Genomic DNA, 27,351 nt, shown 5'->3' with positions numbered 1-27,351 from the left:
CGGGCAGGGACCGCAGGGCGGGCCCGGGGGACCCCGCACCCCTCCCGGAGCCGGGCAGGGACCACAGGGCGGGCCCGGGGGACCCCCGCACCCCTCCCGGGGCCGGGCAGGGACCTGCAGGGCGGGCCCTGGGGACCCCCGTACCCCTCCCGGGGTCGGGCAGGGACCACAGGGCGGGCCTGGGGGACCCCGCACCCCTCCCGGGCCGGGCAGGGACCTGCAGGGCGGGCCCGGGGGACCCCCACACCCCTCCCGGGGCCGGGCAGGGACCGCAGGGTGGGCCTGGGGGACCCCGCACCGCTCCTGGGGCCGGGCAGGGACCACAGGGCGGGCCTGGGGGGACACTGCCCCCCCCACCCCAGTATGAGGTGGTGGGAGGGTGCGTGAGGGCGAGCCGCCTTGGCCCGAGGAGGCAGGGAAGAGTGGGCAGTGCCACGTTGGGGAACCTGGCAGTGGGTGGAGCTGGGGACGGGCATGGTCCAGGGGCTTCCCAGTTGATGGGACTGGCCCAGACTCAGAGGGACCTCCCCTCCACCCCTGCCCTGCCGGCCAAGGGGAAGCCCGAGTGGGGCCCTGGGCCCAGAGTTCCTCTGTGAGCAAGCAGCCCCTGCTGAGGCCCACCCCTCTCCCCGGGCAGCCTTGCCCCTGTGACCTGTCCCCTCTTTGGTCCCTGAGCACCAGCTCTCTGGGTCCAGACCTGCCTTTGTCCCTTGTGAGGCCTCCGGGTCCTCTGCTGTTCTGTTTCTGCCTCCCTGACACCTCCTGGCCGGCTGCTGGGACTCAGTTTCCCCGACTATAATGGGAGAAGAGAACGCCCACCTCACTGGATGGCCAGATGGGGAGGGACCAGCGCGTGTCCCCAGCTTCACACATGTCACACCTGCCTCAGTACTGGGCCTGGAAGCATGTCTGGGCTGTTCCTCGGCTGCCCGCCCCCCCAACCCCCCAACCTTCAGTTTCCCTCAAGTCACTTCTTCCAGGAAGACCTCCATGATCCGTCAGGCCCCAGGGCCCAGCACGTCTGGGCCTAGACGGCCATCACTAGAGGGGAGGGAGGCCGTCGGGTAGGGACGGGACTTTGGGCGCCCCCTGCCCCCCCATCTCCTAGCCACGCCCATCACCAACGTCCTTGCTGGGAGGGGGCCCGGCCCACGGGAGACCCTCCATCCAGACAGCTTCTCCCCCCAGTGCCCACCTCGGTCCCCCGGGACCCTCCACCTCTGAGCCCCTCCAGGCCGGCCTCGGGGAGGGGGCCCTTCTGCCCCGCACCACCCCCTCACTCTGGAGGGGATTGCTGGCAACTCCAGGTGCAGACCGGTACCGGCCCACCTCCCAGCCGCCCCACCAGGCCCTTCCAGGACCCCCAGTGACCTGGGCCCACGTCACCCAAACCAGAGGCCCCAGCACCAGGCTCTCACCTTCCTCCCCGGGGCCTTTCCCGACTATAAAATGGAATAAGGGAACCCCCAGATGGCCAGTGGCCCCTCCTCACCTGCCTGTCTACCCATCTGCCCCTGGGGTCCCTCCAGCCTGTCCGCCCCCGGCTGCCTTTCAGACTCCCTGTCCCCTCCCGCCCAGATGTTGACCGCACCATCTGGACCCCAAGTGCATCCTGGGCACCCCAGCGTCTCACTGTCTCACCCCGGGGCTCGTAGGGGGCTGACGCAGGACCTGCCGGCTGCCGAGGACACTGCTGCCTCTCCCTCCCGGGCGTGCAGCTTGAGGACCGGTGACGCCCTGACGCTGAGCTCTCGGTGGCGCGTGTGCATCCAGCCGGGCCCCTGGCCCCCCAGCCCTCCTCACGGTCTCCAGGCCCCTCCCCTGCCGCTGGGCATGGAGCGCCAGCCGGGGACTCTGAGGCCCTCAGGGAGGAGAAGCCTGGGGTCCTGGGACAGCTGCGGAGACCCCTCCCCAACACCTCGGCCCCAGAGTTGGGCGGAGTGAGGGCAGAGCCCCCAGGGCTGTTTGGTACAGCAACTGCTCCGCTTTCCTGAGCAACAGGTCCCTGAGTCAGTGTCCTGGGGCCGCACGAGGAAGGCCCACACACGGGGCTCACACCGCAGACGGTCACCGTCCCCCATCCTGGCGGCCGGAGCCCGAGGTCCAGGCGTGGGCGGGGCTGGGTCCCTCCAAGCCCCTCTCCTTGTGTGTGGCCGGCCGTCCTCCCCCTGTGTCCTCACGGGGTCGTCCCTCCGTGCGTGTCTGTGTCCCGATCCCCTCTTCTTACAAGGACCCTGGTCACACGGGACCAGGGCCCACCCCGGTGGCCCTGTGTTACCTTGATCACCTACAAGGCCCCGTCTCCTGTGCGGCCCTGCTCCCAGGCCCGAGCTCATAGGGACACGGCTGAGCCCACGACCCTCTCCAGCCCATCCTGTCCTCTCATGCTCAGTGTCCCCTCCTGAACCTGAGAGCACCCTTCCCACTGCCCCACACGGCTCGCCCCCAATCCTCTGCCCACACTGCTCCGGCCCTGGGCGCTGGCACGTGCTGGCACTCCCTCTCCCTGAGCTCAGGCCTCCGCGGGCCTCCTCACACACCCCTGCGCTCCGCCAGCTCCCCGATTCTGACCAACCAGCTGTCCTTTCTGGCCTGCCCTGCCCTGCGTGTAGACGGCTTCTCCATTCCTGACCTCTCCTGCTCACTCACTCCGTCCGTCCTCCCAGCCCCTCTCCAGCATCCTGTCACTCAATGTCACTTAAGCGTGTGGTCCTGACACTGTCTTCCCTGGGGAACCCGTCCCACCTGGGCCTTTGAGGTCACTTTGCCCGCGGCCCCAGCTGCCCCTGGACAGTTTGCCCGGGTGGCCCGCAGACCCCGCGGAGTCAGTGCACCGCCCCCCCCCCACTGTGTCCCTCTGCACTGCCCGCCCTGCACAGACCTCCCCTGGCCCCGGCCTCAGGGCTCTGTGTGCCGCTCGGCTCAGTGCCCGAGCCAGGAGCCCGCCTGGAGCCCACCGCCCGCCAGCAGCGCTCACTCAGGCCCAGCCTTGGGTCGGCTTACGGCCTCACTCGACCACCCGCTCTGCCACTGGCCCGCGCACATGTCTGCAGGCGCCAGGATGGACGAGGCAAGGTGTCCACCTCTCAAGTTCCATTGCCGAATGACAGCAAGGGACCCAAAGAGGGAGCATCCGTTTCTCAGCAGACCCCTCTCGTCAGAGCAGAGCGCGGGCGGCACTGAGGGTCCCCGGGAGGCCTCGCCCCATTCTCGCCCCCCTGTCCCCGCCGAACGGCGAGGAGGGCCCCTCGAGGAGCCGCCGGTGAAGGGAGGGGTGGGAGCCCCAGCGGCCAGGGCTCGACGGTCCAGGGCATTTTCAGCTTTATCTGTTTAAAGCCTGGAGAGGTTTGGGTGCGAGCACATAGAAGGGTGCTGGCCCGGGAGGGAGTCTGACCCGAGGTTCTGGCAGAGGAGCTAAGGGGCAGGGTTGGGACAGAGCAGGGGGGCTCAGCGGGGGGCAGAAGAAGGGACTGAGCAGGGGAGCAGAGGAGGGGGCAGAGCAGGGAAGCAGAGCAGGGGGACAGAGTGGGAGGCAAAGGAGGGGGCAGAGGAGGGGTGCAGAGCAGGGGTGCAGAGCAGGGGCAGAGCAGGGGGCTGAACAGGGGGCAGAGCAGGGGGGCAGAGAAGGGGGCAGAGGAAGGGGGCAGAGGAGGGGGCTGAACAGGGGGGCAGAGTTGGGGGCAAAAGAGAGGGCAGAGGAGGGGGGCAGAGCAGGGGGCAGAGGAGGGGTCTGAGAAGGGGGCAGAGGAGGGGTGCAGAACAGGGGGGCTGAGAAGGGGACAGAGCAGGGGGACTGAGCAGGGGGAAAGAGAAGGGGGCAGAGGGGGGGCAGAGCAGGGGGCAGAGGAGGGGGCTGAGCAGGGGGGCAGAGGAGGGGGCAGAGGAGGGGGCAGAGCAGGGGGCACAGGAGGGGGCAGAGGGAGCAGAGCAGGGGACACAGGAGGGGGCTGGGCAGGGGGCAGAGCAGGGGGGCAAAGCAGGGGGGCAGAGCAGGGGGCTGAGCAGGGAGCAGAGGAGGGGGCTGAGCAGGGGGCAGAGGAGGGGGCAGAACAGGGGGCTGAGCAGGGGGGCTGAGCAGGGGGCAGAGCAGGGAGCAGAGGAGGGGGCTGAGCAGGGGGCAGAGCAGGGGGCAGAGGAGGGGGCAGAGCAGGGGGCTGAGCAGGGGGCAGAGCAGGGGGCAGAGCAGGGGGCAGAGGAGGGGGCAGAGCAGGGGGGCAGAGCAGGGGGCTGAGCAGGGGGGCTGAGCAGGGGGCAGAGCAGGGAGCAGAGGAGGGGGCTGAGCAGGGGGCAGAGGAGGGGGCTGAGCAGGGGGGCTGAGCAGGGGGCAGAGCAGGGAGCAGAGGAGGGGGCTGAGCAGGGGGCAGAGCAGGGGGCAGAGGAGGGGGCAGAGCAGGGGGGCAGAGCAGGGGGCTGAGCAGGGGGGCTGAGCAGGGGGCAGAGGAGGGGGCAAAACAGGGGGCTGAGCAGGGGGGCTGAGCAGGGGGCAGAGCAGGGAGCAGAGGAGGGGGCTGAGCAGGGGGCAGAGCAGGGGGCAGAGCAGGGGGGCAGAGCAGGGGGCTGAGCAGGGGGCAGAGCAGGGGGCAGAGGAGGGGGCAGAGCAGGGGGGCAGAGCAGGGGGCTGAGCAGGGGGCAGAGCAGGGGGCAGAGCAGGGAGCAGAGGAGGGGGCTGAGCAGGGGGCAGAGCAGGGGGCAGAGGAGGGGGCAGAACAGGGGGGCAGAGCAGGGGGCTGAGCAGGGGGCAGAGCAGGGGCAGAGCAGGGAGCAGAGGAGGGGGCTGAGCAGGGGGCAGAGCAGGGGGCAGAGGAGGGGGCAGAGCAGGGGGGCAGAGCAGGGGGCTGAGCAGGGGGGCTGAGCAGGGGGCAGAGCAGGGGGCAGAGGAGGGGACAGAGCAGGGGGGCAGAGCAGGGGGCTGAGCAGGGGGGCTGAGCAGGGGGCTGAGCAGGGAGCAGAGGAGGGGGCTGAGCAGGGGGCAGAGGAGGGGGCAGAGCAGGGGGGCAGAGCAGGGGGCTGAGCAGGGGGCAGAGCAGGGGGCAGAGGAGGGGGCAGAGCAGGGGGGCAGAGCAGGGGGCTGAGCAGGGGGCAGAACAGGGGGCAGAGCAGGGGGCAGAGGAGGGGGCAGAGCAGGGGGGCAGAGCAGGGGGCTGAGCAGGGGGGCTGAGCAGGGGGCAGAGCAGGGGGCAGAGGAGGGGGCAGAGCAGGGGGGCAGAGCAGGGGGCTGAGCAGGGGGGCTGAGCAGGGGGCAGAGCAGGGAGCAGAGGAGGGGGCTGAGCAGGGGGCAGAGGAGGGGGCAGAGCAGGGGGGCAGAGCAGGGGGCTGAGCAGGGGGCAGAGCAGGGGGCAGAGCAGGGGGCAGAGGAGGGGGCAGAGCAGGGGGGCAGAGCAGGGGGCTGAGCAGGGGGGCTGAGCAGGGGGCAGAGCAGGGGGCAGAGGAGGGGGCAGAGCAGGGGAGCAGAGCAGGGGGCTGAGCAGGGGGGCTGAGCAGGGGGCAGAGCAGGGGGCAGAGGAGGGGGCAGAGCAGGGGGGCAGAGCAGGGGGCTGAGCAGGGGGCAGAGCAGGGGGCAGAGCAGGGGGCAGAGGAGGGGGCAGAGCAGGGGGGCAGAGCAGGGGGCTGAGCAGGGGGGCTGAGCAGGGGGCAGAGCAGGGGGCAGAGGAGGGGGCAGAGCAGGGGGGCAGAGCAGGGGGCAGAACAGGGGGCTGAGCAGGGGGGAAGAGAAGGGGGCAGAGGGGGGCAGAGCAGGGGGACAGAGCAGGGGGCAGAGCAGGGGGGCAGAACAGGGGGCTGAGCAGGGGGCAGAGCAGGGGACAGAGGAGGGGGCAGAGCAGGGGGGCAGAGCAGGGGGCTGAGCAGGGGGGCAGAGCAGGGGGCTGAGCAGGGGGCCAGAGCTCAGGACTGCAGGTGGTTCCAGATGAGAGTCCCGCCTGTGCTGGCTTCTGCGTCTTCCTTCGAGTGTGGGGCGACGAGGAGGGAGGCCTGGGGTGACCCTGGGAGGGGCGACCGCATCTGGGCTCCTTCAGCACCCTGCGGCCTGCAGCACCCCCGCCCCCCCCCCCCCCCCGCCCCTGGAGGATGCGTCTGCCTCCCAGCCTCCGGGCCCATCGGGGCTCGACGGCAGGGGGCGGACGGCTGGCACAAAGACCCGCAGCCAGGGCGGCTTACACAGCAGGAACTGGTGTCCCCCAGTCCCCGCTCCAGGCGTGGGCAGGTGGGTTCCCTCCGAGGCGGTGAGGGAGAGTCTGTTCCGGGTCCGTCTCCCCCCCCCCCCCCCACATCCTGCGGTTTCCTGCCTTGTTTGAAGCTCCCCGGCTGGTAGACGCACCCCCACCTCTGCCTCCGCGTCCTCACGTGGCCTCGCCCTGCGTGCGAGTCTCACTCAAATTTCCTCTTTTTATAAGAACACAGTCTCATGGGACGAGGGGCCCACCCTGACGACCTCATCCTCACTCATTACATCTGCAAGGACCCTTTCTCCAAATCAGGTCCCACTGTGAGGTCTGGAGTGGGGGGGGGGACACAGTTTCCCCCCCGCAGGAGGGAGCAGTTGCCTCTGGGCCTTTGAGGACGGGCGTGGGCAGGGGAGGCCAGCAGCCCGCGAGGGCCCTGGGGTCCGGCGAGCGTCCAGAGGGTCCAGAGGGCCAGGGCCCGAGAGGGGGTGAACGGGCGGGTCCAGCAGGTCAGGGCGGCGCCCCCCTCGGGGCTGCTTTCAAGCTCCACGGTCTCCCTTTTGACATTCTTCATAGCGTTTGACCCAGAGGCCCCGCCTTTTCACGCCGCACCAGGCCCGTGAATCAGGGGACAGTGGCGGCGGCCGGAAGACATGTCTTGGGAGGGGCACCCGGCCTCTATCTGCCCTCACCATTCCTGGCAAGGCCCCTAAATTTCCCAGCTGTGATGTTGGGGCCGACCTCACCGTAGGGGCAGAGGAAGGACCAAATGGCGGGCCGATCCGGGGTGGCCCGTGTCCCTGGGGATGCTGGCCGCGATGCTGAGGCCCAGCCCCCACTCGGACGGACGTCCAGCCACTGCATCCTGGTCCGTGGCAGGACAGCGAGAGTGACCCTGGGAACCACAGAGGGGACGGGGGAGGCAGCAGGCTGAGAGCTCCCGGTGGCCCTGCGCAGTCCTGGCGCGGGACCCCCTTCACAGTGTTGAATGGGGAGGCTCCTCGGTGCGTGCGGGTGGGGACGAGGGCGCCTCACCGCCTCCCAGTCGGCTTGTCCCTTGGCCAGGCCCCACCCTGAAGCATGAACACTCTGGGGGCGCTACTGCCCTCCCCGCCTCCCTGGGGAGCCCCTACGCCCCCACCTCCAGGGCCTGGTGATGCTGACGGTGCCAAGTCAGCTCCAAGCTCCGTGAGTGTGGGGGCGAGGAGCCCGGGAGGGGCAGCAGGAGACCGGGGAACCCAGCAGCTCAGGAAAGTAAAGGAAGCAGGGGTGTGCGGCACGGGGCATTTCTGCAGGGCCCCAGCGGTCAGTGGCCTGAAGAGCTCAGACCAGCCGGGGGGGCCGAGGTGTGGCCTCGAGAGGCTCGGAGAACAGGTGCATCTGTGCTCCGCTCCCGGGAGGCTTCCGTCCAGAGAGATGATGCTTATCGTGGAGGCTTGGGGGCCGGACCCGTGTCCTGGTGCTTATGCACGGCCTGCCGCGCCCAGACTTCCATCCAGGACTGTGGGGGATTCAGGAGCCCACGGGGCCTCCCCGACGGGCGTCCCGACACCGTCTGGCCCGTGCACGCACTGCTGCCTTCCCGGGGCCCCTCTCTGTCACCGCTGGCCCTTGCAACTTGCTTAACACTTCCTGATGACTGGTTGGGTTTTTTTTTTTTCTCTTCTCTTGCATCAACAGATTAAAAAACAACACCCCAACCCCAGCCCCAGTGCCCTTCAAACCTCAACCTGCAGCCGGAAGGGGGAAGTGAAACCCAGCTGGGGGAGGGGGACGCTGGGACCAGCCGCCTGAGGGAGCAGCCGGAGTCACAGGCACACGCACAGCCCCAAGCGGCCCGGACCCCGGCCCGATGGCAGAGGCTCCCAGCCACCCTGGCTCCGAGGAGCAGGAGGCGCTCCTGGCGGACAAAGACGCCGGGTAAGAGTCCGTTCTGAGCGCGCGGGAGAGTTCGCATTTACAGTGGGTGGCGCTTAATCTGGGGGTGGATGGGGCTGCCGGGACTTGGGGCAGCAGGCGGCTGCAGGGTTCTTCCCGGGGTCCCCGTCTCACCCCGCGGTGGGTGCGTGTCTCTCCAGTCGGCCTCTGTAGCCGGGCTTCAGCGGGAGAGGCCGGCTTCGCGCCCCAGCCACTGGGATGCTGACCCAGGACACGGAGGCCCGGACCCCCGAGGCAGGGACTCAGGGCCTTACCCCGGCAGGAGGTGGGGGTGGGAGGGCCCGGCCGGGAGGGGCTGCTTGGCCCCAGGACCCTCGAAGCCCTTGCGGGAGGCCGGGCCGGGTGCCCCGCCCGCCCCCGCCCAGGTGACGGAGGTGACCATGCTGGCCGCTGCCTGCTCCCAGTGCTGCAGCCGCTGTTGCTTAGAGATGGCGCGGGAGGCGGACGCGGGCAGAAGGGGAGTGCCACACACCCGGAGCTGGGCAGGGAGCCCCGCGGAGCCGCTGGGTGCCAGCCTGTGCAGGGACAGGACAGCCAGAGCCACCAGCATGGAGAGGAGGGCGCTGCTGGTCAGCTCCGTCTGCTCCCCCACCCCCGCCCCCCGCAGCACCTGCTGGGCAGGGCAGAGCCGCAGGCCAGGTCCCCACAGCCTCAGGGCTGACTTGTTCAGTGGGTTCTAACCACTGAGGTCGGTGTCGCCTCCCTGATCCTGTGGCGACGTCTTGATTCGTAACGAGGGAACCGATCTGGAAGTCTCTGCCATGAGTGTGCATGTGTGCGTGAGGCAGGTGGAAGGGTGCCTTCCCCTCGCCCAGGCCCACAGGGCGCCCTGCTTCGGGGGTTCAGGGGCCCGAGCGCTGGGGGGAGGGGGCGACCGGCAGACAGCTGTGCCCCACTCAGGAATGTCTCCTCCCATCAGCCTGTCTCGTGTTCCTCCGGCCACCGTGTGCCCATAGAAGGGCACGGCTTGAGCAGCCTGGCCGGGGCATCCCCGCCTCCCTCCTTGACCCCCCCACCCCAGCTGTCCCGCGGGCGGAGGACACAGAGGACGGCGTGGACCGCGGCCGAGGCCCAGGCAGGCGGGGAGGCACCTGTGCCTGCTCGGTCAGGAGCTCGGCCTGAGAGCTGGCTGAATGCCCCTGGCCCCTTAGGGCCTGGGACCCCCGCCCAAGCACCCCTCCCCTCCCCCCCCAATGTGGTGTCAGAACGAAACTGAGACCCAGGGTGAGGCACGGTTCTCATTTCACAAGGTGACTAAGGGAACTGGGATTTTCCTGTCCAGAGTGGGTGAGAAGTCCTGTTGCCCAGGATGGGGATGTGTGGTCTGGGAAGCCCCCATGGGAGACCCCAGGAGGGCCAAGGCTGGGCAGGTTGGGGCTGGAGCATTCCAGATAAGACCTGCCCCCAGACCCCCTCTATTGCCTGCATCCAAGACATCGCCCCTCCTATCCAGCCAGGTCAGGCCTCCCCCCTGCAACTGGGCGATGGGCTATCCCCTCAGACTGTCCCCTCAGACTCTTCCAAGATGGGGCCACCCCCCTCAGACTAACCCTTGCCAGACTGCCCTAAGATGGGGCCACCTCCCTCAGACTGCCCCAGGATGGGGTCACCCCCCTCAGACTGCCCTGGGATGGGGCCACCCTGCTCAGACTGCCCCAGGATGGGGCCACTTCCTCAGACTACCCCAGGAGGGGGCTTTCCCTCTCAGACTGCCCCAGGATGGGCCATCCTCCTCAGACTGCCCCAGGATTGGGCCACCTCCCTCAGACTGCCCCCAGGATGAGGCTTCCCCTCTCAGACTGCCTCAGGATGGGGCCAACGCCCCTCAGACTGCTATGGAATGGGACCACCTCCCTCAGACAGCCCCAGGATGGGGCCTCTCCTCTCAGAACCTCACATTAGGGCCTAGGACTGGGGCGTACCCCAACAACGTGCCCTGGGCAGGGTGTTTGCCCCTCCTCTGTCCCACTTGTGGGCCAGGTCAAGATACCCTCTCCTTGCTCTGGCTGCCCAGCTGTGGGGTCCCACAGGGCTGGCCAGGACCACGGGTCTCTGTGGGGCCCCCTGGTGGAGCTGAGGTGTGGCCCTGCACCCCTCCCTGTGGGGAACCATGGACCTGAGACCCTGAGGAGAGCGGGGACAGGGCCTCCACACAGTGCATGGAAGGGAGTCTCAAGATGTCCCAGGGTCCTGGGCTTGGCAGGTCTGGATCCCTGAATCCCAACCCCTTGGAGGCCCCATGTGCACCCCCAGCGTGCACCCCGAACTTCAGCAGGGCCAGACCAGGCTGTGCTGGGCCCTCCCCATGTCCACGTGACAGGAGAGCTGCCCCACACTGCAGACGGGCCTCGCCCCTGCCCTGGCCCGGCCTGCTCCCCAGCTTGGCAAGGATGCCCTCTCCCGGGGGTCTCTGTACCCCTGTCCCCAGCATGCTCTTTCTCCACGAGGCCACTGGACCCCACATGTGGAACCATTCACCACGGGGCAGCAAAAGCCATACCTCCGGAGGCACCTGCAGGCCGGCCCTGGGTCCTCAGACCTCACTTCCCCTCCAAGATTTGCTAAAAGCACCTCCGAGTTCTGACAGGTGCCAGAGTCACTGCAGACTTTCCTTCCAAGCCCTGCCTGGCTGTCCTGCCCCATTGCCAGGTTTCCAAAGGCCCATCAGGCCCACCTGCAGTGACCACTGCCCTCGGCTTCCTTTGCATCTGCCACTGCCTGTGGTCAAGCCCCAGCCTGGGAGCCCTAGTCCTGTCCTGGGATCCCTGATCCTATCCTGGAGCCCTGGTCTTTTCTTGGGAGCCTTGGTCCTGTCCTGGACCCCTGGTCCTGTCCTGGAGTCCTGGTCCTGTCCTGGGGCCCTGGTCCTGTCCTGGGATCCCTGGTCTTGTCCTGGGATCCCTGGTCAGTCCTGGAGTCCTGGTCCTATCCTGGAGGCCTGTTTCTGTCCTGGGAGCTGTGATCCTACCTTGGGAACCCTGGTCCTGTCCTGGGGCCCTGGCCCTGTCCTGGAGTCCTGGTCCTGTCCTGGAGCTCTGGTCTTGTCTTGGGAGTCTTGGTCCTGTCCTGGGGCCCTGGTCCTGTCCTGGGAGCCTTGGTCCTGTCCTGGACCCCTGGTCCTGTCCTGGAGTCCTGGTCCTGTCCTGGGGCCCTGGTCCTGTCCTGGGACCCTGGCCCTGTCCTGGAGCCCTGCTCCTGTCCTGGAGCCCTGGTCAGTCCTGGAGTCCTGGTCCTATCCTGGAGGCCTATTTCTGTCCTGGGAGCCCTGATCCTACCTTGGGAACCCTGGTCCTGTCCTAGAGCCCTGGTCCTGTCCTGGGAACCATGATCATATCCTGGAAAGCCTGGTTCTATCCTGGAGCCCTGGTCCTATCCTGAGGCCTGGTCCTATTCTGGGAGCCCTGGTCCTATCCTGGGACCCTGGTCCCGTCCTGGGGCCCTAGTCTTGTCCTGGGGCCCTGGACCTGTCCTGGAGTCCTGGTCCTGTCCTGGAGCTCTGGTCTTGTCTTGGGAGCCTTGGTCCTGTCCTGGAGCCCTGGTCCTGTCCTGGGATCCCTGGTCTTGTCCTGGAATCCTGATCAGTCCTGGAGTCCTGGTCCTATCCTGGAGGCCTGTTTCTGTCCTGGGAGCCGTGATCCTACCTTGGGAACCCTGGTCCTGTCCTGGGGCCCTGGCCCTGTCCTGGAGTCCTGGTCCTGTCCTGGAGCTCTGGTCTTGTCTTGGGAGTCTTGGTCCTGTCCTGGGGCCCTGGTCCTGTCCTGGGAGCCTTGGTCCTGTCCTGGAGCCCTGATTCTGTCCTGGGAACCTTGGTCCTGTCCTGGAGCCCTGGTCCTGTCCTGGAGCCCTGGTTCCGTCCTGGGAACCTTGGTCCTGTCCTGGGGCCCTTGTCCTGTCCTGGAGCCCTGGTCCTATTGTGGAGCCCTGGTCCTGTCCTGGGAACCTTGGTCCTGTCCTGGAGCCCTGGTCCTGTCCTGGAGCCCTCGTTCTGTCCTGGGAACCTTGGTCCTGTCCTGGAGCCCTGGTCCTGTCTTGGAGCCCTGGTCTTGTCTTGGGAGCCTTGGTCCTGTCCTGGAGGCCTGTTTCTGTCCTGGGAGCCCTGATCCTACCTTGGGAACCCTGGTCCTGTCCTGGAGCCCTGATTCTGTCCTGGGAACCTTGGTCCTGTCCTGGAGCCCTGGTTCTGTCCTGGGAACCTTGGTCCTGTCCTGGAGCCCTGGTCCTGTCCTGGAGCCCTGGTCTTGTCTTGGGAGCCTTGGTCCTGTCCTGGAGGCCTGTTTCTGTCCTGGGAGCCCTGATCCTACCTTGGGAACCCTGGTCCTGTCCTGGAGCCCTGGTTCTGTCCTGGGAACCTTGGTCCTGTCCTGGAGCCCTGGTCCTGTCCTGGAGCCTTGGTCCTATCCTGGAGCCCTGGTCCTATCCTGGAGCCCTGGTCCTGTCCTGGAGCCCTGGTTCTGTCCTGGGAACCTTGGTCCTGTCCTGGAGCCCTGGTCCTGTCCTGGAGCCTTGGTCCTATCCTGGAGCCCTGGTCCTATCCTGGAGCCCTGGTCCTGTCCTGGAGCCCTGGTTCTGTCCTGGGAACCTTGGTCCTGTCCTGGAGTCCTGGTCCTATCCTGGAGGCCTATTTCTGTCCTGGGAGCCCTGATCCTACCTTGGGAACCCTGGTCCTGTCCTGGAGACCTGGTCCTGTCCTGGAGACCTGGTCCTGTCCAGGATCCCTGGTCCTGTCCTGGAGCCCTGGACCTGTCCTGGAGTCTTGGTCCTGTCCTGGAGCCCTGGTCCTGTCCTGGGGCCCTGGTCCTGTCCTGGAGCCCTGGTCTTGTCTTGGGAGCCTTGGTCCTGTCCTGGAGGCCTATTTCTGTCCTGGGAGCCCTGATCCTACCTTGGGAACCCTGGTCCTGTCCTGGAGACCTGGTCCTGTCCAGGATCCCTGGTCCTGTCTTGGAGTCCTGGTCCTGTCCTAGAGCCCTGGTCAGTCCTGGAGTCCTGGTTCTATCCTGGAAGCCCATTTCTGTCCTGGGAGCCCTGATCCTACCTTGGGAACCCTGGTCCTGTCCTGGAGACCTGGTCCTGTCCAGGATCCCTGGTCCTGTCCTTGAGCCCTGCTCCTGTCCTGGAGCCCTGGTCAGTCCTGGAGTCCTGGTTCTATCCTGGAAGCCCATTTCTGTCCTGGGAGCCCTGATCCTACCTTGGGAACCCTGGTCCTGTCCTGGAGCCCTGGTCCTGTCCTGGGAGCCATGATCGTATCCTGGAAAGCCTGGTTCTATCCTGGAGCCCTGGTCCTATCCTGGATCCTGGCCCTATTCTGGGAGCCCTGGTCCCATCCTGGGACCCTGGTCCCGTCCTGGGGCCCTAGTCCTGACTGGGAGCCCTGGTCCTAAGCACCAACCCCCGCCCCCGACTGATTGGGCAGCTCTGGCCCTGAGGACCCTGTTGGGGGCCAGGTTTGGGTAAGCCGCTGTTTCCCTGCCCCCTGGGCTCCTGACCCCCGCTGCCCCGCAGGCAGGGCATGGCTCCTGGTGATTCAGGGATGCTGCCCCAGTACTTCTCCATGTGTGGAGCTAAGAGGCAGGGCAGAGACCTAAGAGAGGGCAGGGACCACCTTCGGGGCCACCCTGGGCAGAGTCCCCTTCTGGGCTATCTGTCCCTGCAGAAGCCCTTGGCCTTGCTCTTTGGACCCCAGGGTCTTCAGGAAGGAGGCCACAAGTTCCCTCGGGCTATGGGTGGCTGGCGTCTGAAGGAGGGAGCTGAGCTAGCCTGGGGGCTGTGGACACCCTGGACTTCATCCTCCTGACTCCCTAAGGGAGCCAGGGTGGGAGGGGCCTGTGGCCCTGGAGGGGCAGCACCCCACGGGTCAGGACCCCCACACATAGCCAGACCCCCTGGTGGTCCTTCACCCCTCGCCCTCCCAGCAGGGCTGGACACCACCTGGCAGAGCTGGGGCGCACGGCTCTGGGGCAGCAGGCAGTGCCCCAGGCCGTGAAGGAGGGAGAGTGGAAGCAGGTGCTGGCCTTGGCGGTGGGCTGCGGGTGGGTGCCCTGGGTGTGGCTCCCCAGGGCTCCTTCCCAGCCCTGCCCAGGCTCCAGACCTGAGGACTGCAGTCAGAGCTGGGTCAGGCCTTAGACTCCCAGGTGGGCCCCCTCTCCTCCTCCCTCCGGGTCAGGGGTCTCCGGCGCCCGGAAATTTCCCAGGGAGGGGGAGGCTGAGCTCAGCCCAGATGATGGATGCCTTCTCCCGTGCCTGGGCTGGCGGAGGTCACTGGCTTCCTCTTGCCTTCCCTCTGGGCCCTGTCACATTCTTTCCCTAGGTGGGGGACAGGGAGAGGACACCACACCATACTTGGGGACATTGCAGCCCCCCCCCCCCCTGCTGCTGATTCAGGAAGTCGGAAATCCTCTCCTGCATCCTGGCCCCCTCCCTGGTCCCCATCTGCCTCCTCATACAAACAATGCTGGAGGCACACAGGGGCAGCACCAGGAGGGTCTCAGGGACCAGAATAAGGCAGGCCCCAGACAGGGTGACACTGTAGTTCCGTGCGGTGGCTGGCCTGCACGACCCCACTAGCTCGCCTCTGCCTCAGTCTCCCTCAGAGGTTGCCAGAGTGGTGGGTGGGCCCTCAGTTGGGAAGATGAGGGTCCCAGCAGTGAGGCTGAGGGCTTGAGCTTTGCTCTCCTGGGGTCTGAGCCCCCAGTGCAGGGGGAGGAGCAGGAGGAGGGGCACAGGGTCCCAGAGGTATGGCTCTTTCTGGAACAAGTAAGCCCCACCCCTGAGGCCTCAGTTTCCCCATGTTCCAGCCTTCACCAAGCTCTTCAAACAGAGGTTCCCGTTAGCCAGTGAGGCACTTGACGGGGAGAAACCAAGGCTTTAAGGGCCGAATGAACTGCCAAGAGACACTGTCCCAAACCTGGAGGGACACTGGCTGACCCCAGCTTGGAGGTGTGTGTCCTAACAACCTGCTCTGGGACCCGCTCTGGCTCAAGGTTGGGGTGCAGGCCCAGGGGGCCCAGGGTATCTGGGCTGCCTCTCAGAGGTGCTCAATAACCCCACACAGGGCTGCCTGATGGCTCTGCTCCCAGCGGGTTCCCGTATGGGTGAGGCCGGTGCTCCCTGAGGCCCATCCAGAATAAGGCATAGCTGAGAAGTCACCTCCAGAGACCTCCCCAAAGGCAGAAATGGGACCTGGCCCTATCAGAACAAGCTGATTTTTTCAAGAGGCGTCGCTCCCAGGGCCCACAGCCAGTTCATCTCAGGGAAGCCTCTTTCCAGGGGCTCCTAACATCTTCTCGGATATTGGGGATCCAGGGCAACCAGCAAAAGGAGTTCTCAAACCTTCCTAGGGGTAGGAGTACATAGCCACAGGCCAGCCCCGTCCCGCCCCTGCCCCCACCCCATGAGCCTGGACAGGGGGGCTGGGGGTCTATGTGGGGTGTGGGGCGGATAGGAGCTGAGGGAATATTGGAAATCAGGCCTCCTAACCCTGTTGGCCAGCAGAGCCTTGTGGTGCCGGACACAGGCCATTAAGAAGTGGGGGGCAGGAGGTGGGGAGGAAAGCCCCTCACCCTTTCCTGGGGGGGGCAGCCCTGTCCAAACTCCATCAGCTAACTGCCTCCAAGCTGCCAAGTTGGGAGCTGGTGGGGTGGTGGATGGACCACTGTCTAGTCCTACTGGCTGGCAGGGAGGGACTGTCTGGGAACCCAGAGCCTGCCTATAACCCCCTCCAAGGCACCCACCTCCCCCCGGCAAGAGTAGGAGGGACTCGGACCTTGGAGCCTGCCACAGGGGCAGCTGTATTGTTGTTCAGAAGGCAGCAGGGACAGCCAGCAGAGGTGGGGTGTAACAGTAGCAGTGTGTGGGGGGAGGGGGTGGCAAGTTCTGCACCAGTTCCCCCACCCCCCAGAGCCTCGGCTTCCTCAGCTGCCACATGGACTGTGTGGGAGGAGAGGGGGACAGTCACTGCCCTGCTTTGTGCTTGGCAGATGGGACCTCAGATGCTGCTCCTTCCTGCTCCCAGGGAGGAGCACAGCCCCGCACTCCATAGGCGTCTGTCCCCCTTCCTGGGCATAACTCGTTATTTTTATAGTTTTGCTGCCAAGGTAACCCAAGGCTGCCTTCTCGTCCTCCCCCAGGTACCACCTCTCAGGAGAGAAGTGGGACTCAGGACAGATGGATCTAGCCAGTTGTTTCTGGAGGAACCTAGAAAGAAACCTTCAGTCTTTCCCTTGGTCTCACTCCCAACCCAGTCCCAGCTTTCTTACTACACCCACCTCCCTGGCTCTTCTCTCTCTGCTGGGTTGAGGCCCACATAAGACAGATGAGGGCTCAGGGCATTTGGAGGCTGCCTCCAATGTAAACCAGAGACATTTCTCTATCCAGGGCCACTAGGAGCCATGAGGTCACCCTCTTACCCCTTCTCCCCACCCCCACCTGGGTGCCTATTGCATCTTTCATTGGTATACCACTCTGTGAGCGTGTGTGTGTTGAGGACACATTCCTACTTCTCTGGTCCTTATTTAAGCTCTATTTTGGCACTCAGCCTACCGGGCCATGAGAGTCTTCTCTTTTATCTTCTTGGACTACAAGCTTATGAGCCATGTCTTAGTCACAGAAAAAAGAAAAAAAGAAACTAAAAGACTTAATGATGGAGAAAAGTCTGAATGAAAGGAAAAGTGGGTGAAGAAAGGTAGGAATTAGGAACAGTTGAATGGATGGATGGATGATGGATAATGGAGGAATGGATGGATGAAGGGTAGATGGATGGGTGGACGGATAGATGGTGGGAGGATGAATGGATAGATGAATGATGGATAGATGGATAAGGGATGGATGGATGGTGGGTGGATAGATGGATGGGTGGGTGAGTCGATGGGTGGATAATGAATTGATGGATGATGAATGGATGGATGGACAGATAGATGTTTGTGTAGACAGATTATGGATGGGTGGATAGATGGACAGATGGATGGATGGACAGATGGATGGATGTGTAGGTAGATGATGGGCGGGTGGATGGATGATGAATAATGGATGGGTGGGTGGGTGGGTGATGAATGATGGATGAATGGACAGAGGGATAGCTGTGTGAATGGATGATGGATGAGTGGATAGATGATGGATGGGTAGATGGATGTGTGGATAGATGTATGTAGGTATGGAAGATGGATGGATGGATAGGTGGGTGGGTGGGTGGGTAAATGGATGGATGGATGGATGGATTGGTGAATGGACACATGGAATGGAAGTATGGATAAGCTCGTGGGTAATTGGATGGCATGTTGACAGATAGCTCATTGGTAGACTAATAGAAGGTTATGAAGACATATGGATGAAAGGGAAACCAACCACAGAAGACTTTTAATGATAGAGAACAAACTGAGGACTGATGGAGGCAGGTGGGTGGGAGGTAGGTTAGAGGGATAATGTGTATTAAGAAGGAACTTGTGGGGCGCCTGGATGGCTCAGTCGGTTGAGTGTCCAACTTCGGCTCAGGTTATGATCTCACAGTTCATGAGTTCGAGCCCCACGTAAGGCTCTGTGCTGACAGCTCAGAGCCTGGAGCCTGCTTCAGATTCTGTGTCTCCCTCTCTCTCTGCTCCTCCTCCCCTCACATGCTGTCTCTCTCTCTCAAAAATAAAGATTTTTAAAAATTTTTAAAAAAAGAAGGAACTTGTTGCGATGAGCACTCGGAATTGTATATAAATGATGAATTACTGAATTCTACTTCTAAAATCAATATTGCATTGTATATTAACTAAAACATCAATAATAAAATAATAATGATAAAAATAATAATAAAAGACATATGGATGGATAATGGATAGAGTTTTAGATGGACAGATCTAAAATCAATGGACAAAATTGATCCATTGATCTAAAATCAATCTAATGGAGGGGCGCCTGGGTGGCTCAGTTGGTTGAGCATCCGACTTTGGCTTAGGTCATGATCTCACGGTTTTTGGGTTCAAGCCCTGCATTGGGCTCTGTGCTGACAGCTCAGAGCCTGGAGCCTCCTTCAAATTCTGTATCTCCCTCTCTCTCTGTCCCTCTTCCACTCGTGCCCTTTCTCTCTCTCTCTCAAAAACAAAGAAACATTCAAAAACATTCTAATTAAAAAAATAAGTAGAATCAATCCAATGGACAGATTGGCAAAAATAGGAAATAGTAGATGAATGGAAAGACAGACAGTGAGTAAATAGACATGTGGTTGGGTGGATAAGCTAGATAAACTATGGAAGAGATAGACTGATGAACAGATACACCTGAATCAGGAGGTTTTCACTCACTGTTCTCTCTTTCTAGGACACTTTCTCCCACCAATGTATATAGCTGACGCTAATATTTCTCAAGTCTCTTTTCAAATAAGGAAAAGCTTATTCCTTCCTAAGGGGTTTTCTTTGACTATCATATATCCTCCAGAACTCCATATCCTCCCACCCTGAATTATATTTTCTATAGCATTTACCATCATTTGATATATTACAATATATACTTGTTTGTTTTCGTTGTTGTTCTAGCTAAAATGTCATCCTGTGAGAACAGGGACTTTGTTAATGCTAAATCCCCAGTACCTAAAAAGTGAATACAGTAAGTGTTGAAAATTATATGAATAGATTGAACAAATCTTTGAGGATAATTGGAGGTATGAATACATGGATGGTGGCTTAGATGAAATATGGATGAGCGATAGTACGGATGAAAGTAATAGTAACTTTTTTTGGAGGTTTACCAGGTTGCAGCAACTATTTTAAGTATTAACTCATTTGGATGGCTTAATGGTCAAAGTAATTGGCAAACACATATATGGAAAGATAAACAGATATGTGTTTACGCACATATACATGACCTGCTATATGGGAAGATGGATGGACATATATATGAGTGAGTGTATGAATGAGATTGATTAATAGTAAATACTTTGGAGATATGAATGAAAGTGAGGACAGAAAAATATTTGGAGAGATAGAGGATATATTAAAGAATGAACAGATAGTTCACTGGTTGGGTAGCTAGGCAAATAGATATAAAATTGACAGTTGAACACATAGGTAACTATCTATATGAGTGGTTATCATGCTCCAAGTGGATGGATGCTTCTTCTAAGTGTTTTATATGTATTATGACATTTAGATAAATAGATGGATGGATGTGTGTGTGTGTAGAGGGAGTGGATGGATGAATGGAGGGGTGGATGAGTGGGTGGATGGTTAGATGGATAGATACTCGCTCAATGGAGACATGTAAAGAAAGATGAATAGACACAGATATATATGTATTGATAAATGATTGAATGGATTGATGGAAGGATATCTTGTTCTTATTTGGGTAAATGAATATATAGATATCCTGAGAAGTTGATGTGCTAATAATGATCTATGGGGAAAAAATAACTATATAGAGAGGATGGGTGGATGATGGATGGATGAATAGTGGATGGATGGAGGGTAAATAGATGGATGGATGAATGGATGAGTGGATGGATGGATGGATGAGTGGTGGGTAGATGAGTGGATGGGTGGATGGACAGATGGAGGGTGGACTGATGGATGGATAATGGTTGGAAGATGGATGGTGGGATGGATGGGTGGGTGGGTGAATGGATGGAGGATGGATGGGTGGATGGATAGATGGATGGATGGATGGATGGATAATGGATGATGGATGGATGGGTGAATGAGTGAATGGATGCAGGATGGATGGTGGGATGGATGGGTGGGTGGGTGAATGGATGGAGGATGGATGGGTGGATGGATAGATGGATGGATGGATGGATAATGGATGATGGATGGATGGGTGAATGAGTGAATGGATGCAGGATGGATGGTGGGATGGATGGGTGGGTGGGTGAATGGATGGAGGATGGATGGGTGGATGGATAGATGGATGGATGGATGGATGGATAATGGATGATGGATGGATGGGTGAATGAGTGAATGGATGCAGGATGGATGGTGGGATGGATGGGTGGGTGGGTGAATGGATGGAGGATGGATGGGTGGATGGATAGATGGATGGATGGATGGATGGATAATGGATGATGGATGGATGGGTGAATGAGTGAATGGATGCAGGATGGATGGTGGGATGGATGGGTAGGTGGGTGAATGGATGGATAACGAATGATGAATGGATGGGTGAATGGACGGATAGAAGGTAGATGGATGGATAATGGATGATGGATGGATGGGTGAATGAGTGAATGGATGCAGGATGGATGGTGGGATGGATGGGTAGGTGGGTGAATGGATGGGTAACGAATGATGAATGGATGGGTGAATGGACGGATAGAAGGTAGATGGATGGATAATGCATGCAGGATGGATGGTGGATGGATGGATGGGTAGGTGGGTGGATGGATGATAGATGGATGATTGATAGATGGGTAAATGAATGGAAGGAGGATGGATAGATGATGAATGGGCGAATGGATGAATGGAGGGTGGATGGGTGGGTGGGTGGACGACAGATGAGTGGTGGATGACTGGATGCATGGGGAAACCACAGGAAAGTTGACGTCAAATACTCTGCCCTGTTGTTCCTATTAGGACATGCTCCAGTTATAAAGCTACGAATGCCGGCTGCTGCATTTAAAGAGCTATTTTTTGCCACCTCCCACCCACCGGCATTTCTGACAGATAATCACGTAATTCTATTTTAAGTTCTTAGTGACAGAGAACTCCTGACATCCGAGGCAGCCTTCTCCCCATGGGAATATTTTTCCTTCTTTTGAACCAAACTAACCCTTGGCACATTCCCTTCCTGGCTGTCTGTGACTGGGATTCCAGAACCGAGAACAGGAGGCGGGGGTGGGAGGTGGGGGAATGCGCAGGTTGAGATGGAAAAGAGGCTCGGGCTCACTCTCCCTGGGTGATCTGGCTCAGCCTGAGGACCGACCCTGCGGCCTTGCTCCCCATCCCTTTTCCGTGCTCTGCTGGAAGCTTGAGGTGTGGACAGCTCTGGCAGGATGCTGGGGATGGGTCATGGGCACAACACCCGCGTTCTCTGGCTTCCCCGGGGTTGTGGGAGGGGAGAGCTGCGGGTGCCCCTCCAGGACTGGCCACGGGACTAGCCTGTGGAGGGCGGAAGGAGCCAGACTTCGTGACCCCCACGAAGTCTGCGCTGGCCAGCCAGCCCCTGAGTCACTGCGGACCTGAGCTGTGGGCCCACGGGGCTGCCCCTCCAACACTCACTGCCCTCACGGTGACTCGCTCGCGTGTGCGCCGCTCGCCCATCTGATCGTAGCCTCGCCTCTGTCCGGTCACACATCCCCCGGGTGGTCTCAGTCCTGGCCACCCGCGCCGGCACGAGGTCAGGCTAGCTGGGGACCCGGGCCGGCACGAGGTCAGGCTAGCTGGGGAGGTGAGAGGGGCCGTGCCACTGTGCTGCGGGGACAGAGGGCGGCAGGGACAGGCGGTCAGCAGACCGGGTCGTGGTTCTGGCTCTCCGGTCCCAGTTCGGAGACCTCGAACACCGGTCTGTGCCTCGGTTTCCCCACGCGGGACCTGGGTGCGTTGGCGTCTGCCTCCCAGAGCGGCCGTGAGGGCTGGTGAGCCGGGCGAGCCGCTGGATGTAAGACCGCTGGGCACTGAGCTGGGCTCAGCGACGCCCCGCCGACATGAGTCCAGTTCCCGCCTTGTCCGGTCACTCGCCCGCGAGCATTCTCTAGTGAGTCACGGCGACTAAGCCCAACCAGAGGAACAGTGGGCTGGGCTGCACCTCCCGGGCCTTGGCCAGCGCACGGGGGCAGGGGGCCTGCTGGCCAGGGCACCGCACTGACCTTGTGCCCACCGGCCACCCTGGGGGCGTGCTCTCTGGTATCGCACGGGGCTGGCCGTGTTTGTCTCTGCCTCTGGGGTCTCCCTGCTCTGAGCTCCCGGGGTAGTCGGGCAGGGGCCGGGGCGGGCAGGGGCTCCCCATTTGGGGAGCTGAGAGGATTCCCCCCTCGAGGTGATAAGTGGAGCAGAGAGCTGGGCATAAACAAGGGGAAAACTGGAGAACCAGGAGGGAGGGGAGGGAGGGAGGGGGAGGGAGGGAGGGGAGAGAGGGAGAAGAGGAAGGGAGGGGAGAGGAAGGGAGGGGGAGGGAGGGAGGGGGAGGGAGAGAAACAGAGATAGGGGCAGAGAGAGCCACAGAGGGAGAGGAGAGGAGACAGGGGCTGAGTGTGGGAGCAGGGAGGGATTGGGGGGGGGGGCTGGCGAGGAAGGAGCCGAGAGCCCAGGCCAGCTGGGGCAGGCCAGGGGGGCTTGATCCAAGACGTCCATAAAGGAGAGGACCAGTGGGCTGGCCAGGCCAGGCCCAGGACGAGGAGAGAGGCAGGGAGGGATGGAGAGGCAGATGTGGGGGGGGGGGGGAGGGGGGAGGGGGGAGATACCCTGAGGGTAGCAGGGATGAGCTGCAGGGGGCTGGAGAGTGAGTGAGGGCGGCGGCCGCCAAGGTGACTGAGGGGACAGGATGCCCATCACAGGCCGCTGAGGTCCCGCTAAGCCCCGGAGCTGCTGGGCTGGAGGGTTTTCTCTCTGACATTTTTACTAGTCTCGGAAGGAGGGGGAGGGGGAGGGGGAGGAGGCCGAGGGGGGAGAAGGGGGCTGGGGGGAACAAAAGGGAAACGGCTGCTAGGCGTCCTGAAGGGGAGACCCACAGAGCGCGTGAGGCCGCACAGACTGGGGGGGGGGGGGAGGGGGGGGGACAGGGGCACCCGGCCCCCCGGGGACAGCCAGCAGGGAGCCAGCCCCGGAGACCCCCCCCCCCCCCCCCGGTGGAGAGACACAGGTCACAGACAGGCAGAGGGGGAGAGCAGACGTGGGAGGGGGCGTCAGAGGCAGAGAGACCAGACAGCCAGACAGAGGGAGCGACAGCTCCGATCCAGGGACAGGGACAGGGGACGAGGGAGCAAAGGAGGGGACGGGAGAGAGAAAGAAGAGAGGAAGGGGGGAGAGGGGTCCCGGTGGAGGAGGAGGAGCAGGGGGAGGGCAGCAGACAGAGGCCGGCAGCCTTTGAAGAAGGAGCAGCCGCGTCCCCAGGGCTGGGGTCAGGCCAGGTCGCCGGGCCGGAGGCATGAGTGGCTCTGCCCTCCTGAGGAGAAGTTCCAGCAAAAGGGGCCTGGAGAACCTCGTGAGGTAGGTGCCCTCCGGCCCGGGCTGGGGCAGGGCGGGCAGGACCGGGGCGCCGTGGGCAGGGTGTGGGCCGTGCGCACGTGCGCCGGCCGCTGTTAGTTCGGCTCCGCCGGCCGCGCGCCCTCCTTCTCTCCCACCTGCACACCCGCCTGGCCTCGGCCGGGCCGCGGTCTCCCCAGAGACCTTCTCCTGGCCCTGGGGCCTCCGCCCCGGCCCGCCGCTCCCAGGGCAAGAAGTGGGTCTCCAGCACCGCTTCCGAGGCCTCGATGTGCTCCCGCCGGCCCCTGGGGACCACCCTGTGACCCCTTGCCTTACAGACGAGGGAGCCGGACTCTGCGGCCACACTCACCACCCCCCGTAGCGCACCAGCCCTGCGTGGGAGATGCCACAGGGCCGCGGTGAGTGCTTGGGCCTCAGAGGCAGATTTTCCCCAGCTGAAATCCTGGCTCCTGCATCGTAGGGCTTTGGTCCGGGACCCTGTCCTCCCTGGACCTCAGTTTCCCCCTTTGTAAAGTAGTGGTCTGCTGGTACCTACCCCGAAGAGGACGAGAGAGAGAGCAGAGGCAAAGGGCCAGAGGTGGGCTCAGAGCCCCTGCTCCATGCCACGGGCCTCTCGTGGCCTCACTCTGAGCCACCTGCAATGTCCTTCCTCCTCCTCTACCCTTCCAGGCGTCTAAGGCCTAGCTGAAATGCTGCCTCCTCCATGCAGCCTGCCTTGGCTTCTCCTTTGACAGCATGGGGCGCGCTGGGCAGACTGCAAGCTCCTGGAGGGAGAGACAGGCATCTCAGCACTCCCAGCTCCACCCAAGCCCTGACTCCGGGAAGGAGGAGGGACAAGGGGTGCGGGTCGGCTGAGAGCAGCCGGCACCCCTCCGGCTCGGGACAGTCGGGTCCCTCAGACCCTGAGTGATGGCTCTCTCCCGGCCCCACGCAGGCATGGCTCCAGGGCCCCCTGCTCCAGGGTCAGGACACACTCCCTTGCAGCCACCCGCCCCCCCCTCCCACTCATAAGGTGGACCCCACGAGTCAGCTGCCAGGCTTCACGTGTGTTCTTTTCTGGCTCTGCCAGGCCCCCCCCTGAGCGGCTGACCAGGGGACCCTCATGCAGGACCATGCGTCTCAGGTGGGCCTCCTCCTCCCTGCCCAGCTGGGATGTGGCCGCCCAGGGGTCACTGCTGCTGTCCCCATCCAGAAACTTCTGTGGCCAGAGGACCAAGGGGCACCGGGGGTCAAGCCCCGGGGCTCACCAGCGCTGCTTAACAAGTGGGGAAACTGAGGCCCAAGAGGGCAGTTGTACCGTACATTGGGGATGACAGAAGGAGCCCCGATGCGGGCTGGGCACACGTCCCTCGTCGCAGGAGGACGTGGGCCACAAACACCTGTCCGGTGGTAACCGTGGCTCCGTTCTGAAACCCAGTGTCAAGCTGCTGTCCTGGGTGAGCAGGGGACACCCTGGAGGCACCGATGGGGCACGGCAGGTGTGGCACAGCTCAGCCGAGAGTGGGGGCCAGGCCGGTGCGCGGGCCCGGAGCCCCCAGAGGACCTGGACCGGGGAAGGTGGGCCTGCAGAGGCCAGTGGGGCAGAGACAGAAGGAAGCGGCCCTTTGGGCCCCCTCGTGGGGGGCGTGGGGGGCGGGGTGGAGAGCAGGCGAGAGCGTCTCCCAAAGAATAACCTGGGGGCGTCTGTCGCACCCCGGCGAGCCAGTCGCACACCGCACACGGGGACGCTCACGGAGGCACACGGACCGCACGGCTTCCAGGCCCAGCCACGGCCGGGCTTACACCCCCACGCGTGGACCCGAGAGGCCGGGCGGCCGGCGGCATCCCCGCTGCCCTCACTGAGATTAGTGTCTCCTGCGTCTCGGCCGTGACTCCCCGAAGCCTGGGCAGACGACCGTTGTCCTCGTTTGACCGACAGAAAACCAGGCGCAGAGAGGCTAGTGACTCCCCCCAGGCCACCCGGGGCGTGGGGGAGCCTGCCCCCCCGGGCCCCGCGCTTCACCAAAATCCTTCGCCACGGACCTCCTGGGTGCGGGGTGGGAAGGGGGGCGTCGGAGGCGGTGCCCCTCGCGGTGACAAGCTCCAGAGGCGCATGCGGGGAGCCGGCTGGGGTGGGTGTAAATTGAATCCAGTTTAAGCAGGCTAAAAAACGGGCCCGGGGAGGGGGACTCGTCCCCGTGCCCCTCCCATACCCTTGGCACGGCTTGGCACCGTCCTTGCGGCCCTGGGGCCCTCCTCAGCTGTCAAAGCTTCAGGGGGGCAGGGCCAGCCGGGGACCACTCCCTCCTCCTGCAGCCCCCAGCCCAGCTCTACCCCCCTTGCAGGTGGCTCCCTCCTGTTGCCCCCGGGGTGACGGGGGATCTAAAGCTCTGCCCGGGCCCACCTTGGGCCAGGCCCTCATTAGCGATGACCGGGGGGCAGCAAGGGGACCCTGGGCGCCCTCACTTCCACAGGCCTCCTGAATTCTGGGCTGCTTTCCCGGGTTAACAGTCTTTGGGAGCCTGGCTTTCTGAGGCAGCGGCCTGGCTGGCACAGCCCAACGGGGCTGGCTGGGTCACCCTGCTGGCGTCCTTATCGGCGTTTGGGCTCCCAGTCTCCCAGGGGAGGCTCTCGGGCTGGAGGAGCCTGGCACAAGTCCCTGTGCCCACGCCTCCCCCCCACCCCCGACAGCCTTCAGGCCTGGCCCCCGCCCCGGGGACGCCAGGCCCGGGAGGCCTCTGGGGACCCCTGTGTGGCCAGCAGGGCAAGGGATGGGGCTGGCCCAAGGAGGCGATGGGTGGGGGGAGGCCAGGCCTCCAAACCAGGTTCCAAAGAGGCGTGGCTGCCTCAGGCCCACCCAGGGCCCCAGATGGGAGGGGGCTGCCCTTGCCCTGGCAGAGCCCCGGTGTCTGGTGGGTGGTGCTGCCCTGGGACCAAGCGGTCTGTCGGCCAGAGCCGCCCCAGGAACCCCAGCGAGCTGGCATCGCGGGGGTGTGGGGACTGAGCGGCCCAGCCCCCTGGGCAGGACGTCAGGGCCAGAACCCAGAGCACTGAGGTTCGGGCCAGGCTCCAGTCCCGTCCCTCGAACCAGAGCGGGACAGGGCGGCGAGCAAGCAGCAGCCTGGGTGCCTCGGGCACCTGTGGGCTCGCCACCCCCCCACGCCCCTGCTGCAGCATCGAGAGGGCACCCCGTGGCTCGTGGGCCCCGAGGGGTGGCTGGAGAGGCCACGGCTCCCAGGAGCGCCTCGTCTAGCTCGGACTGGCTCCGCACAGGTTGGTGGCCGGGGGCCGACGCACACAGGTGTCCAGGGGCAAGTGGGAGCTGGTGGGGGGGTAGCCCTGGGGGGCCCCTGGGGGCAGGGAGAGTGTGGGGTCTGGCGGTGGCCCACCCTGGAAGGTGAGAGCGTGGCTGTGAGGGGCATTGCCCACCCAGGAAGGGAGAGGTCCGGACGCGGGTTTGACACGAGGCTGGGGCCGGGGCGTCGTGTGCCCGTGGGCTGTGAGGCTCTTCTAGAGAGTGTCCCTGCAGGCGTGGGGACAAGGCCATGGAAAGAGAAAGGAGGTGAGAGACAGGGAAGGGGATAAGGAGGAGGGGGTGAGGGGCAGGAGGTCTCCACGAAGGCATAAAGAGGGCGTGCAGGGATGGAGACGTGATGGGGATGGGGACAGGATGGGGACGGGGACAGGATGGGGACAGGAAGGGACAGGATAGGGAAGCAAAGAGGACAGGATGGGACAGGACAGGCATAGGAGAGGGATAGAGGGGGACAGGACAAGAGAGGACAGAGACAGGACAGAGTAAGGACAGGACAGGATGGGACAGGGGACGGGATGGGGACAGGATGGTGGGCAAGAGGAGGGCGAGGTCGAATGAAAGCAAAAAAGAGGGAAAGGATGAACGAGGCAGGGGACGGGGTGAAGGCGTCGTGGAGGCTCATCAGCCCCTCCCATGTGTCCCCTCCCAAGTGTCTCCTCCTATGTGTCTCCTCCCACATTGTCTCTCCTACGTGTCCCTTCCCACGTGTCCCCTCCTGCGCTGCCCCTCCCATGTGTCCCCTCCCATGCTGTGCAACCCCGCTATCTGCCCCACATTGTCCCATGCTGTCTGTTCCACCCTCTCCACACTGTCCCCTCCAACACTATCCACCCACACTGTCCCACCCTGTCTC

At 63.2% G+C, this 27,351-nt stretch overlaps 1 protein-coding gene across 1 annotated transcript in view; it reads left to right on the top strand.

Moving 5' to 3' along the window:
* The first annotated feature begins 7,869 nt into the window (after positions 1-7,869).
* LSP1 (lymphocyte specific protein 1) overlaps positions 7,870-27,351 on the top strand; it is a 40,228-nt gene continuing 20,746 nt past the window's right edge. The window contains 1 exon segment of the mRNA XM_042904147.1: positions 7,870-8,081. Coding sequence (XP_042760081.1) covers positions 8,014-8,081 — 68 coding nt within the window. The 5' untranslated portion in view covers positions 7,870-8,013.

This window comes from Panthera leo, chromosome D1 (genome assembly GCF_018350215.1).
Source record: "Panthera leo isolate Ple1 chromosome D1, P.leo_Ple1_pat1.1, whole genome shotgun sequence".
In the NCBI taxonomy this organism is placed as follows: domain Eukaryota; kingdom Metazoa; phylum Chordata; class Mammalia; order Carnivora; family Felidae; genus Panthera; species Panthera leo.
The sequence above is the reverse complement of the archived record's forward strand: the minus strand, read 5'-3'. Positions and strand labels throughout refer to the sequence as shown.